The 15,871-nt window shown below is 35.4% G+C and overlaps 1 protein-coding gene across 2 annotated transcripts in view; it reads right to left on the bottom strand.

Annotated features, from left to right (window-relative positions):
* Positions 1-15,871, bottom strand: part of DMXL1 (Dmx like 1) — a 76,424-nt gene that overhangs the window by 41,676 nt on the left and 18,877 nt on the right. For both annotated transcript variants that reach the window (XM_059836719.1, XM_059836720.1), the window contains 11 exons: positions 14,342-14,517; positions 12,740-12,929; positions 11,096-11,264; positions 6,943-7,155; positions 5,940-6,193; positions 5,166-5,850; positions 4,523-4,644; positions 3,873-3,962; positions 3,461-3,563; positions 1,593-1,709; positions 126-350 (listed from right to left, as the gene is read on the bottom strand). In XM_059836719.1, the coding sequence (XP_059692702.1) occupies positions 126-350; positions 1,593-1,709; positions 3,461-3,563; positions 3,873-3,962; positions 4,523-4,644; positions 5,166-5,850; positions 5,940-6,193; positions 6,943-7,155; positions 11,096-11,264; positions 12,740-12,929; positions 14,342-14,517 (2,344 nt within the window). The remainder of the gene's footprint in view (positions 1-125; positions 351-1,592; positions 1,710-3,460; positions 3,564-3,872; positions 3,963-4,522; positions 4,645-5,165; positions 5,851-5,939; positions 6,194-6,942; positions 7,156-11,095; positions 11,265-12,739; positions 12,930-14,341; positions 14,518-15,871) is intronic.

Below are 15,871 nucleotides of genomic sequence, written 5' to 3'. Positions count from 1 at the left end.
TTCACCTACACATCCTTGATTCTAACAACAAATCCAAACCACACTATTACTTTGTTTCTATTTTAAGACCAAAGTCAGAAAGGCAGAGATTCCCTATTTCAGTATTTTAAAAGAAGATGACAAACCTGCTGATGGCTTTACACTTATTATTTCTACTCCCTCTGGCATACTCAACTCTTGACTGTACACCATTTTGGAAGACAGAGTAAGCCAGCTGGTGCTCTGAAGGTTTGCTCTACAGGCCCGATACTTTTGAGTGAAAGGTGATTGGATCTTCTCTGGATCTGGTGAAGAATATGATTCTTCTGTTTGTGTTGTTTCTTCAGATGGATTTGAACCTATCTTTTCATCTAAAAAAAGGTATGCATTATTAACTTTAAAAGATCAATGATTTCTTTTAATGTAAGAAGTTATTTTATTTACTTTAATAGTTCCAGAAGAGACAGACAAAACCTAGCTTAAAATTTTACATTCATTTTAATGAAATGTATTCTCATATTCAAAATTAAAGAGAAACACTAGGACATCTCACACTAAATACTTCGGAGATTCTAGAACTGCTGGGAGATTATAAAACAATCAAAGCATGACCAAAAAGACCAAAAACTGCAAAGAAATATGTATGTGGCTATCCACTGAAAATAAGATAAGGTTTCAGTAAGCATAGAATACCTGCAGCTAAGGAAAATTAAATTAAGATCTTCATGTCTTAGCTTACAAATTAGTGAAAGTTATTTTTGAGAAAAGTTTTAATAACAGCTTTATTTTATTCCTTAAAACATAGGCTCTTAGAAAATGTGATATAAATGCTTCCCTTTTTTAATAAAACTCAAAACCCGAAGTATAAAATTGCTGGAAATGGAACACGAAAATTTGCAACAGATTTGCTGCAGAGCCTTCTCAGTAATTTCCTCATCACATAAGTACATCAGAAAATTTAGATCTTTATTATTCTCACTAACTTATATACTAATTGCAATAACATTTTTTCTCTTATTTGAAAGCAACAGTAAGAAATGCTAATTTAGTTTAAATGACAGAAACATAGATTATAACAGATTTCTCTGGTAAGTGGTATCAGATTTATGCTTCTTAAAATCTTTAAATGTTAGCAGAAGACTACTGAAGTGTATCTTACCTTTCTTTAAAACCTAGAAGTTTTAGAGATAGTTTGGTAGTTTGAAAGAGAACTAGCAAATTGCAGAATGTCAAAATTATTTAGAATTGTAATGGCATCACTGATGCTTGGTGCTTCAGGCTACAGTCCTATTTAAAATGTATGCATAAGCTCAAAAATTGCAAACTAAAACTTCCAAAAAGCAAAACATCTTTACTGTTAGACTGTATTAAAGCCAGTTAAGCATATCTGGCCTTAGAACATACAAAAAACACCAAACTCCGGGCTCAGGCTGAACTGAAGAGTTTCCGCAATCAGAAGATTAGGGAATCAAGAAAGAATGGTTGTGATAAAATCTTGTAATCAAATGCAGACTCTTTTCAAAAAGATGAAACATTTTAGATTACACTGAACAGTAGACATTCACTAGACAGTGTTTTTTTTTTTAAAGAAAACTACAAGAAAGAGGGCTTACCTATTGAGACAGGAATTGCTTTCAAATGTAAATGCCACATATGTAGTAATGAACGGTTTTGTGTATATTCTATCACTATTAGGTAGAATTTTTCAGAGAATCCATTCTGCTGGTTTCCTGGTGAAATTGAGAACAGGAAGATCTTAGGGGTTATTCACCTGAAAGCAAAACTTAATTTTGCTGGCTAGCAAATAATCAGATTAAGCTAACATGAACTAATACTGAAATGCAATGGTCTGACTGCATCTAACTCTTACATTAGCTTTCTCCACAACCAACAAACACTGCAATTACAGGTACACATGTAAGAACTGCCAGTGGTTTTTTTTTCTGAGATGACAACACATTTGCCTGTCTTTGCTATGTTTAAAAGTTAAATCCCAGAATGTATTATCAGTACAGTGTAGTATAGAAGAGAGGAAGAGATACAATGCTTCTTCCTAAGAATTTACTTGCCGTAGTTTTACACAAAAAGAAGACATGAGTTGTACTATCAACAGGTGTCCATTTCTGTAAAGTTCACCCAGGTATTCTCTTCCCTTCATATAATAGTCAATCCATTAGGACCAAGAAGGAGTAGTTAATTTTGGGATTTTTTTTCCTCCATGATTCCTCTGACCCTTTAGGTGTGTGTATACATAAAACATTACCAAGAATAAGCTGTATTTGCCCTGTGCTTTTAACATTGCAGTGGTACCATAGAAAAACGTAAGTGAATTTTTTCTTTTTAAAAACAATATGAGGTAACTAACTTAATGCATTATTAAAGAGGAAATAAGAAAGTATTAGAAAATAATTTCAAATAAAATGCATGCAAATGATACAGTTCTAATTTAGCAGTTTTTCCAAGAGTCCATTTAGCCCAATTCCTTACATGGATGGCATGCAGCAATCTATTACAGACTTTCAGAACACATACAGATGTATACAGTTACCTAAGATCAAATATTTCCCTATTTGGTCTAAAATTATTTCTGTGTATCATACTCGAGATGTAAACATATAATTAAGCTGTAGAGTAACACTTTTTATGTTCTCTATTTTGTTTCTTATTTTCAACATCTCAATTGCATTTTTTTAACTCCACTGAGGGCTGGGATTCTCTCCATTACTCCAAATCTCTTCTTCAGGTAATAACAGCCAGCTCCACATGCAAATAATCACTACGTATATCCAGTTCATTTAATATTTCCCTAGGTTCCTTTGACACTTTTCCACAACTCTGCTCCCTTTCATTCAGGACTCCCATCTAGTACTGCAGATGACCTGGTATCACAAACTTTACTCCAAGCCCTTTTCCCCCACACATTATTTCATTGGAATAGAACAATATGATGCCTATATATCCAAATAACTGAGGCACTCCACCAAGGAAAGCTAATAATTTTTTCCAGAGCAGTCCAGATCAGTCCAAGGATCTAGAAATCCACACACTACTCACAGTATTATAGTGAGAAGGAATTGTTTGGCCTGCCATTTGTTGTACCATGCAAGGCCTGAGGAGCAGTATTTAGCTGATGTAAAGAACAGCATCCATCATGACAGTAAATAGTAAGTTTTGTCTGTGTCATACCCTACAAGTACAGGCTTCACATTTAAAACCCTTTCCCCCTTCATGTTAAGGGACTGCTTAACACAGGACACAATTGCTATCTTGTGATTTAAACTACTTGACCTAAAATTTGGTTGCACACAACTCAAAGGAAGTGAAACACCAATGAGTTTCATTAGTTACATTCTTCTGAAGATTTCAAATTAAGGTATTTGACATTAAAATGATAAAAGCCATTAAACAAGTTTTTTATTCTGTGGAATGAAAAATAAAAGACTGTCTTCAATGTTCAATGAAAAAAAAAAAAATTCCTTACCAGAGTCTGATAAACTGTTCTTCGTTGAAGGCATTTCCTTCTCCTGGTTATTTAAAATAAAGTCTTCTTGAAAAACATGGAATAACTGTGTTTTCCGGCCATGCTAAGGAAGTAAAAATACACAAGAAGTGAACATCCTGGTGTATACTTTTTAAGAATGCTTTCAGGATTGCTTACAGGAGCTTTTAACTTGGTAAGTTAAATACATCAACAGAAGACTCCTCATGAAAATGCACTTTCATTACTCATTCATTCCATTTACCGGTACCATTGAAAACTAGTGCTAGAATATGTCAAAAACAGTTTAAGTACCCCAAATTTACCTAAAGGAGAGCTACAGGTACTGACTTTATTATTAACACTTTTTTAAAAGCTAATTATGACACAAAATGAGTATAGTAGAAGATCTTACAAGCTCTGTGATGGCATCCAATTCAATGATACATCCTGGACGAGCAGTAGATTGCTGACTTATGATGTTAAAAACTTCACCAACATATTTCTGTTTGAAAAGAATCAGGGGGGTGGTCTTGTTAACTCTTATGCATTTCTATGGCACAACCTGCTAGACAGGTGCAACATCACTGTGCAAATGTTAACTAAAGCTTAAAATATACACTAGTTGTAATTCAGTAAGAACACAGGTAAATGTTCCCTGTTTTATGAAAAGCATATTTGGTTTTGATGGCTGAAAGCTGACAAGATTATCTGGAAAGCCCCATATACAGCAATTTTTGGTCCTTTGTCCAAAAGCTGAATTCTTGTCTCAGCTTTTCCTCAGGATGGCAATGCACCCACACAACTATTACTCCTTGTGGTGTAAGCACTTCACAGGTATTTCGCAATCAAATGAAATATCAATCAAACGTTGGCCTGCCTCAATATGCAGAGTCTGAGATTAAATTAAATACAGTAGAGCTAAAAAGCTTTACCGAATCTGTTTTTACAAGCAGAATAATCTGTGAAATCCTCAGCAACCAGCTTAGTCAGTCGTCAAGTCTGAGCCTAGAGCAACTGAATGAAGTCGTAACATGCAAAAACTTGAGATGGGTTTTCACTTACAGAAATTTCTGGGTTGGAGAGCTCACACAGAAGTTTCTTAGCATCTATTACAGCTTGATATAATCTTAAATGCTGTCCGTCACTAGCCACAAAGCAGGCACTCGGAGAATTACAGTATGCACCTGAAAAGCAGGAAGAAAGTGCTCAAATATTCAAACACCATATGGCTTCCTTTTTTGTTTTTTAACAATGGGCATTTTTGAAGTTATGACAAAAAAAATATACAGCATAAAAAATGTCCTCTTAATTTCTATTCACAAGCAAGGATTACAAAGTTTAAAGCTGTGCTTAGCAACCAAATCAAAGTATATGAAAGGAAGAATTCCATTTGCAAACTAGAACTAAATCTCCCTCAGCATTTAAATTTTCAGCATGCTATGAAGTATGCACTATTATCTAAGACCTTTACTGCATAAGCTTCTAAAATATCAAATACATAAAATAAAGAGTAGAACATAGAAACTTTTTACACAGGAATAAAGAATTCCCAAGTATCAGCAGCTTTAAAATTTGTGAAATAAAGGACCCATGCTTAACATTTTTCCAGTACACTCAAGTATACTTGTATTATCTATTAAAGTGCATTATTAGGTTATATTAATTTTATTCTAGAATATGTCAAAAATCAGAAAATGAAACTCACCAAGGCAATAGCTGGGTATAAGTGTGGGCAGCCATGCAACATTAGAAAAAGCTGAAACATGAAGAGAATTGATCCGAGCAAGTTCAGAAACTCCACCAGAAAAGGACAAAGGCCCAACAGGATCCACTCTCCATAGAATAAGTTCACTGTATACAGCATTGGGATCCTGGGATGTCACATCTGCATTGCCTCTACTCTGAGGTCTTACTGGTGACTCCTGAGACTTAAAAGACTCATTTGTCTGTATTGCTTTCTCAACATCTGGTGAAATTAGAGCATTGTGATGTGAGGTTGTAAGCAGCAGTGGTAACACTGAGTGGCAAGCCAAGTCGTTAAGATGAAAACGGTGACCACAATATCGGGATTTGTGTGAAATACTGAGTACAGTTGAAAAAGCAGATTCCTCAGCAAAACTCACTAGCCACTGGTTCAGTGACCCATCCGCATGTTTGGAAATCATCATAACATTAGGTGTGAAGATACTTAGTTTTAAGCTGTTTGTTGATTTACTGTGTCCAGAAGAGATAAGCATAGATGAAGATCGTGTAAGGCCAGGAGGTTTTTGTTTGCCTTGTTGAATAGCTAAGTCAACATTTTTGGTACAAGCATACATCACTATACTTCTGCAAAGAGAGTTTGCATCACCAGTTGGAAATGCAACAGGAATTCTTGAGACAAATGACACCTGCAATTTTAAGAAAGAAAGACTAAGTATTAGAGTTCCTATCATACTTCTCACTGAACACCGATGTAAAATTAGGAGGAATAAAGTACCTGCACCTGGCGAAACATGCCAGGTTGGTATTCATCCAGCCAGTCCACATGCCACACCAGCAGGGAGCCATCCACAGGATGTATACTGAAGAGCATGTCAGCATTTTTACTCCATTCAGAAAGCAGAACTTCAATTTCATGATCAAAAATAGCAGAGGATAAAGGAACAAGGCTTGAATATGGAGCAGCTTTCTCATCACCCTGTTCCTTCTTCTCCTGGTTTCCTTTTTGTTCATCTCCATTTTCATCAGCTTCTACAATACACACACACACACACATATATATATGTGTATATATATATATAGATACATATATAGAGATATATATATTCAAAACCAGAAGTATAACAAGGAGTGTTATTGAGGCACTGGAGCTAATTGCAGGCCTTTTATAAGCTACCCATATGAGAACTAATTTAAAAGGATGAAGATTACAACCATAAATCCTCTAACAGAGCTCAGTATCTAACAAACCAAAATGGTTTATATTACACCTTAATTTGAAATATTTTCTTTTCCTCTATTTTATACAAATTTTTGCATGCATAGACAAAACAAGGGATAATAATCTCCAGGATGTATATATTCAAATTAATTGACTGTACTATGTTATAGAATAAAGCTATTTAAATTAGCTGTAAATTAATATCTAAATAAAAAGTTAATTCTAAAGTTGTTCCTGCTTCCTTAATATTGAAGTAATATTTTCATGCAAAGGCCTCCAGTCAAGCCCAATTAAATAATACAGTTTTCAGCATATATAACTCAAAATTTCTAGAACAAATATGAAAAGAGATATCAGAACTTCCAGATACATTTTTTTTTAAAGTCACTTAGATACTTTCAGTGCAAAGGAAGAAAATGCATTGAAATGCCACTGTAATCTCTTGGTATCCTTGCATGTCAAGTTGCCAATCTCTCACTTACCCCTGGGGGAACATTACAAATTACTTTAGAAACTGAAAGCCATTTCTCTCTATGACATATGTCTGTATGACTTTTACCTTCTTCTGATCTGCCATCCATTTGACTAGAATCCTCAGTATTAGTCTCAGGGGAATGATGTTCAAAACTCCTTTTAAGTTGTTGCAAAAACACTTCCATAGATAAGGTAAAATGAAGTTCTTTGTTGTTTAGCCAGTGTACAATAAAAGGTCCACTCTTTTCTTCATTTTCACCAAGACTCAGAGATGTGATAGAAGGCAGTAGAGGAATATCTACCAGAAAAAAACACTGATTGACGTTTTTGAGAACTAAGTAAGTTAGCTCAAAAAATAATTTTAGAGAAATGGTTTTTAAGCAGAAATCCCACAATGAAACAAATAAATCCAAGTGTGTTGCCACTTGTCATTCCCTGCACCAACACCATCTGCTTCGAGACTTGCTCCACACAGAGGTTCTTTAGTATGCTTACATTAGGATAACAGCAGGGTCCTGCAATGTTGATGTAATACTGTGCATACAGGTTAATTTATGGGGTTTTTTTGCTACTACAGCTAAGTATGAACCAAATCATTTAAGCAAAGTTTTCCAACATTTAGGTCACAATGCATGCTGCAGCAGACATACACTGTAACCAAAGACCATTGGGTTTACACTAGCTAAAATTAGTACAGAGATCAGACAATGCCCTCTGTAACACCATCACAAAACCCCAGAAGTTCTGGTTCTGATACATTCTGTTAATTCATATGGCTGTTTGATGGTATTTGGTGTCCCATGTTGCTGTGAAAAATAAAGCAGAAATCACAAAGTGCGTGACAGAAGCAAGGATCAGACTGCTGCAGAGTAACATAAACTAAATAATTCAAGGCTAAAAAGCAGACAGGTGATTTACTGCAATTTCCTCAAATGCGTGATACAGCAGCATGTTAAAATCTCAAAGTGCATGTAATTCCCAACTAGAAGTCTCCATGTCTAGTCTAGTCTCTTCTTCTTCGGCTCCCTATTTATGCAGCATTACTTAAATTCCACATCCTGGGAGACAAAAATACTTATCACCCAAAATCTGTTGTTTTAATCAAAATCAGCAATAGATTTGAATTACTAATTATCCAATCTAGCCAAAGAAAACTGTTACTGACAGCACACAGATAAAAGAAATGAGCACCATGACAACTTTTTTTGTTGTATTGTTGTGGGTTTTTGTTGTATTGTTGTGGGTAGGGGGCAGAAGTAGCACAGGTCATTCAAGAAATGCAGTCTATCTTCCTACACAGGCCAATGCCAGTCTCAAAATTATCATTATACATCTGGAAAGTACCAGAACCTGAAGGAAAAAAAATTATTGATGCCCTTTGAAAGATGAAGCTATAGTGAGCATGAATAAGGTGAACTAGAAAGATTAGTTTTCAGATGAATTATAAATTTATGTGCTTTTTGAGTATTTATCAAAGTCACTAAAGAAATCACTTTTTTCCCAATTTCCATCTAAAACTACCAGCTTTTAAATGACATTCAGCTCTGCACATTTTTCTTAGTGAATTTCTATTTGTTTCATAAATCACAATCTCTCTTCTCAGAAAACTCCTAAGTCTTTGAATGCAGTAACTTTTTCTGTAATTGCCTAGAGACAATTTTGTCCTAGCAACCACTGCTTATTCCTTTCACAGAATTCCACCCAGGCTGGACACCAGAAGAAGTAAAATTATACTATAAAAGTAGGTCACACGGATTTTTGTCGCATACATGTTGTATTTATTCTTATATAAAGGTATGTATGAAAGCATTATTCCTCAAAATGTGAAGTGAATGAGAGATAAAGCTGTTTTGGCTTTAGTTTTTACCAGATACTTTAAAATGCTGTAGTAATGGCAAATTTTAAAGTAAGACATCACAAACCAATTTGCTTTAAATCAAATGAAAGAAAATACAATTCGGTTTTTGGATTAAATTTAATTTTGAAAGGGCAAACGAAAAAGCCTACTTAAAGAATGTGGTTAGACTGAGGTAGAATGTGGTAAAGACTTGACTGTGAGGGAAAACACATATTTCTTCAAATTTAGATTTAAAATGTGAAAGTTACCTCAGAGGTTCAACAATAAAGAACAACCTGTTATCCTCCAATCTACTGAGATAAAATACAAGTGATCTAAAAGACATTATTAGAACAGATACTGATTGATATACATAACATATCAATCAGTATTGAATTGAAAAAGAATATAACATTAGGAAAGCCAAAGACAAGTTTTAAGTACCTTATTTTTCTAATAATTTTCAATTTTTTTTTTATCCTCATTCTGTAAGTTTGCTGCTTGGCATATTTATACTGCAAAGTCTATCAAAAGCAAAGTTTAAGTCTGCATAGTCATGCTGGTTTTGACTGGAATAGAGTTAACTTTCTTCATAGTGTCTGGTACTGGGCCATGTTTCAGATTTGTGCTGAACACAGGGTTGATAACACAGACATGTTTTTGTTGTTGTTGGGCAGGGCTTGCAACAAGGCAAGCCCAAGAACCAAGGCTTTTTCTGGTTTTTGTACTGCCACACTGGCAAGGAACTTGAGGCTGCATTGGACATTGGGAGAACACACAGCCAGGACAGGTGACTGAAACTGCCCAAAGGGATACTCCAGACCACATAACATCATGGTCAGTGCTTTAAGTGGGAGCAGGAAGGAAGAAGGTGGAAAGTTTGAAGGGATGGTGTTTGTTATTCCAAGTGACCGTTAGGTGTGACAGGGCCCTGCTCTCCTGGAGATGGCTGAAGATCTCCCTGGCCACAGGAAGCACTGAAGTCATTCCTTGTGTCTCTTTGGTCATGTGTGCAGATTTTGTTTTCCCTATTAAGGAAAACAAGGTTGAGATAAAACTTATTAAATTGGTTTTATCTCAGCCCAGGACACTTCTACCCTTCTGATTCTCTCCCCAGTCCTGCAGGGAGTGAGCAAGAGACGGCCTGAGGCTTGGCTGATGGCTAGCAATGATTAACCATAATGTTAGCTATTCTGTATAAAAATTAAAAATGCTTTAAAAGCAAGTAAAAAAAAATGGTCAAAGATTATGTGCTACCTACAGGAAAAGATGAGCTAGCTCACTGTGCAATTTGAAGAGGAAAAAACACAAGAGGAGATAAACAAATCTCCAAGAAGCTTTCAAGAAAGATTCCTGTGCGACATTGGGTACTAACACGCAATAACTGGAGGCTTCTCCTGTAGAAATATGATAGCTCTGATGGTACAGCACAAAGCTGCAAGAAGTTTCCTTCTGGTAGGCTGGATGTGATTCTAGTCCTGTCTGTTAAAATATGAACCGATGAACTGCCACTCAAAATGCTGAAGAATAAGAGAGAGGGGAAAGGAGAAAGTGTTTAGAGCTTTGCTTAGCAGAGCAGTGTTAATGGAAATCACTTGTTCTTCCTAATCATACCAGACCGTATAGCTAGAAACATGAACTAATCATAAATGCCCTGAAAATTGGCCTTTCAAAAAAGGTTTAAGTAGGAACAGAAAAACAATACTATAAAAGAGAGTTTAACTAGTTTAAGAAAAGAATTACATAGTATGTTTTTTCATTAAGTCTAGAAACAGAAAACCACATCAGACTCTTCATGAAATGCCATTCCATATTGCATTTCTAGTCAGTTTTTCAGCGAGCAGACACATGCTTCATTTTCAGCATACACAAAGATAATAAAGGCAGAAGTATCAGAAGCTACAGGGGAGTTTTCTCAACCCCTATCAACATGTTGTTGTAGTGCAAGGCAATATCAAAGTTTATGGAATACAGGGCGAAGGCATGTTTTGTTTGGTTCAGAGACAGAAGTACATGAATGTGTGGTTATTTCAACACTTAAGTGTCAGGTAATCACTTTAAGAAGCTTAGACATTTTCTATTCTATCAGTGTGTTCCCAGTATCATACATAATTCACAGTAAATTTTAACTCCAGTTACAAATACTTAGCTTCCTCCATTTTAGACACTATCAATCTCACTTAAAAGATGAACAACCTAAAAGACAGGATTACTGCACTGGAAATTTATTCAAATAATTGCAATACTGCAGAAAGTTCTTTCATGCAAAAATGAAACCAACATACTAGCAATTTTTGCATGATCATATAGATCCTGAACAAATATATCCGCTAAGTTTCCAGCGAGAACACATACCTAACAGAAACTGAATTCACTTCATAGCAAAGATTACATTTGTTACCTGTGGCTGGATTGATACTGGCAGCAATATGGTAGTGGCAAAGGGCATTTGCATGAGGAGGAATGTTCCTGTGAGCTTCATGAGGATCTTGCTGATGCAGAGCATATCCAGTATGTGCTACAACAGCACCTGACCTCCTCCTTCCTCGTCGGAAGTGCCTCAGGTTTAACTGCACAAAGAATAAGGCACAATTTAATCCTTTCAAAAAGAAAAAGCAAATTTAATCTGTAAGTGGTTTTCTAGGCACTAATGAATGATATTTTTCAGCTTAAAAGCTAACTTAAAGAATCAGTGGAGTTTCTTGCAAACTTGTGTTGAGTCTTCAGTAGAGAGAAACCAGTGCCTTTGGATTTATTTATGAAGGCTCATAAAATACCTTTGTGTAGTAACTATTTTATACTTTAGTGCGCAGACAATGTTCATACATTTTTATACTTACACAGAAAATACTCTTGTGTTTCATAAACACACACCATGCTTATTCAAGATTCTGAACAAAGCAGCAATACTGAGTAGTCTCATTTAATGAAAAACTAGATCCGTACTTTGGATCTAATTGGATCAGCACTTCAACACCCCACAAAAGGCCACAATGAGTTTTAAGGTCTTCCTCTTTTACACAAATACTTGTCTCCAAGGGAAAGAATAATATTCAGTTTTTAAGACTGACTTACACAGTTCAAGCCTTTTGTGCTGTAGACGTCTATGTAAGCACCCAAAGGTACACAGAGGTACACAATTTGTATTAAAGATGGTGTTACACTCTTGGCATTCCTTTTCACTCGCTGTGCTTTCCATCTTTAACAGCATGCACATGCCAAACAGTCTTCTCTCAATTATCACATAATTGCTATTCCTGATTTCTAATGTTGTCTCTTATTTTCCACAGGAACACAGAAATTTCTCCATCTTCCTTTTTCCTCCTCTCTTTGACTATTTCCTTTTCTCTGTTGTGCCTTTTAGCCTGCCATATTTTTCAGGTATAGCATGCACTATGAGCATGCTAAAAACATCACTCAATTAAGATAAAAGCACAATGCTCACATATGCTTGACATATCTTTGAAGCAGACCATTAATGCTACACTTTCTAACTTATTCACACTGGGTAGAAAACACTATCTGGTAAGAATCACTTGCCTTAATGCTTATGAGCAGTCTGCTCTGAGGACTAGAGCAGAAAGACTATTTTTCTTCCCTCCATATTACTGTTTTTCCACTTGCAGAAGTCAGAGAAAACATCCCACAACTTCAGAGGTAACAAGAGCCGCTACCATACGTCTTAATGCAGCATCACCCCTGGGTTTCACATAACCTATATATAATGTGTGCTCCATACTGCTCCTAGCCCTTTGAACTAAATACTGCAAAGCATTCTTCTTCAGTCACCAGACCAAAATAGGCAGTTGTGACTTTGGAACAGTGTGTCTTCAATGTAAGAAGCTCAGCAAAAGAGCTGTCAGCTTAGCCTGCCCAAGGCAGATTTCAAGGAAATTTGCCCTTTCATAACATTTTATGCACATCTCTGGTATAAAAGATTTCAGCTTGTGATACATGTTACAAACTTGTCTAAAAAATTACAAACTTGTCTAAAATCACAAGTTTTTACGTGTGTTTATTTTCACTGTTCAATTTCAATTCTTACCTCTAATGCACTCTGCACTTTTTCTTTACTTGAAGTATTTCTCTTGAAGTTATTTGTGAAGTTCGCTGCTTCACTCCAATTGCTGTATCCTCCCCCATACAACAGACTGTCATTGGGTAACAAAGTCTCTGCCCAGAGACGACAAACATTATCCTTACAGCAAGTCAGGAGTACATTGCAGACAGCACCACTAATGAAAGAAAATTTAAGGAGTGAAGAAGCTGCTTACTATTATACAGCATCAAAATAAACCAACATTTCCAAATAGTTTTCCACTACCAGTTTTTGGAATTGCAGAAACTTACAGATACCAGCACAAGAAAAACTCATCAATACATTGTTAGGAAAATCTATGATGCAGGAAAGGCCTTCCCCTCTGTTCAAGTATCTGACTATAAATCACCTCAAATGTCATCACAAAATAGAGCACCAGCAAATTGTTGATTTTAGTTTAAAGAAAAATTCATACCTAGAATAGCAAAATGTAAATTTTTATCTTTTAAAGTCATTCACATTAAAAAGCTAATAATATTCTGGATACCTGATAGTAATTCCAGATCTTACTGGTATCTACCACTTACAAAAAATATATATATTCAAAAGATAGAAACTCAGATAATACCAGGGAAACAAGAGACAATTTAAATCTATGAGTGTTCCTTAGTTACTATTTTTCCAAGTGTAACTTGTGTTAAATATATAGCCAAAAAATCTCATTACCCTACACCAGACACCAGAAAAAACTACACAGACCATCAGGCTTGCAGGTCATGTAAATTTACTATTTAGCTCTACATTAGGTTTGAAAGCTATGACTAGACTGTCCAGCAGCAAACTCCCTTAGGAATCATGGGGCAGGTGGATTTTCATAAGTGACACACAGAGTAAGAACTACAGATTTATGAAGAGTCTTAAAGACTGATATAATGAATAACATAAACTTGCTCAACACAAAGGCACGCAAATTTGTTTGCTACTTGAAATAACATGACAAAAAGATGGTTGCAGGCCACCAAACTGCTAACACTACTTCAGTTTAAGATTGAAAATACTGGTGAAAACTAGGTACAGGTCATTTTGGAATCATCCGAACACAACCCTAACACCTCAAACTAAAGGTATCAGTTCCAAATGATTACTTGAATTCAATTTCCAGATACTATTTCTGACAGAGATCTAGCTTTGTAGTAGGCAGAGAAAAAAATAAAAAGACATGAAAATATTTGAATGTTTGTGAAAGAGGACTTCAAGTCACAGAACTTTTGCTCTGATCAGGACAGAACAAGCCAGGACTAAATCCATGAATGGTGGCTTAGTGCAATCAAAAAAAAAAATGCAAAGAGACATGACTTTTCAAGAGCTGATTTTGTATTTAGTTCAATGCCTAAGTCAGTCTCTGAGACTCCTATCTTTCCAATTCTTTCCCAAGTAAGAGGATACTTGCCTTCCTCTCAAGAGCAGAAACAGCATAAAAGGTGTGCACATTCAATAACTAAAGTAAAACATGTAGTTGTGTTACTGTTGATTGTAGAGAGAGGCAGACTGTATGGTTTTTTGGGGGTTTTCCTGGGAATTTATGAACTAGCTATTAGAAATACTGACCGTGGCATGAATTTACTGGTCTTTCTCCATGAAAATGCATTTACTGATCGAGGATGAGCCAAATAAACAAATGAAAAATCAAGTTCCTTTGTTTGGTTTTCTGGACTGGCACCAGGTGGTGATACGGCTGACCGCCAGTTCTCTGCGTTGTACCATACTTTCACAAGACAGTCATCCTGTGAGAAGACAAAAAAGGACAGTAAATAAGATTACCTTGCATAAGAATATGATGCACCTACAGTTCTTTTGGGTATATCTCTTGAGGTTTCATTTTTCTTTAAAGTAAAATGCTTTTCTTATCAGAGAGGAACATCTCCAAAAATGGAACTTCAAAATGTGATCTTAAAGAAAACACAGGAGCAGAGCTTCCACTTAACTCTTGCCATTACTAACCTGGATTTCATATAGGTCCTACTGATTAGCTACCAATTTTTAACCACAAAACCACAACTTGCACTAGCCTGAGATGGTATTCAAATGTTAATACAACTAATTCTGCCTTGTCAGAAAACCACCCAAATCCCCTACATAAATTTAACTGTTAGGAAAACAAACAAAGGTCATAGATGATATCTCAAAAACCAAGCTCAGTACTGGTCAGCCTGCTTTTTTTTCAGATACACACATGAATTGATTATGCCTTCAAGGACTAGATAAATTAATCTGGACCCAGATTCACAAGTTCTTGATCAACTATTAAATGTGAATAGCACTAAAATATTGAAATAACCTGGGTATGCATGACGCTTCTGGGGGGGATGATAGGTTGGTGTTGCTGCCCAGCATTGTCCCTCACAAATAGTTAAGCAAAGTAGTAAGACATAGGAACAAAGATGTGCTTTAAAGGTTCTTTAGGCAAGTAACTAACTTAAGCATTTATGGTAAAAAATATGTTATTAATTTTCCTACTTACTAATTTTCTTACTTATTCAGTAATTCACTTTGAAGGAATTTATTAACTAAAATAACAGGATATAAGATATTGGAGTCAAAAACTCTGCAATAATATTAGCCTTATATAAGATTAATTCCTTTTTCCACCATTCCATCAAATTGTAACATTAGAAACCATTAAGCCATTTATATTTGACTTGTAAAATAAACATTAACTCCTACACATCACAAAAAGGTGGAATACATATATATATATATACACATATATATATATATATATATGAGTGTGTGTGTGTGTGTGTATAGTTGACAATAACAAAACACTACCTTTTTACGTAAAACATATACCCAAAGAATTTTATTTATCTGAAAAACAGCTGTAATGGCTCTCCTTTCTATGACAGCTAAAGGCATCACAGAACATATAGCAAGAAATACAACATTCAAATAAGCACAGAAAGAATGGAGCATGAGAATTTATTGCTTTGTTTTTATACAGATAATAATCTAGCATGAAGAACTCCAGTATTTAACTTTGTATGTTGGAAGCTTGTTAATTGGAGTATAGTTACCCTAGAAAAGGAAATCTAGGCAATTTTATAGGTTTGTTACATCTTTATCTTTTCTTTAAAGATA

The sequence above is a fragment of the Haemorhous mexicanus genome, chromosome Z, assembly GCF_027477595.1.
Source record: "Haemorhous mexicanus isolate bHaeMex1 chromosome Z, bHaeMex1.pri, whole genome shotgun sequence".
NCBI classification, from domain to species: Eukaryota; Metazoa; Chordata; class Aves; order Passeriformes; family Fringillidae; genus Haemorhous; species Haemorhous mexicanus.
The sequence above is the reverse complement of the archived record's forward strand: the minus strand, read 5'-3'. Positions and strand labels throughout refer to the sequence as shown.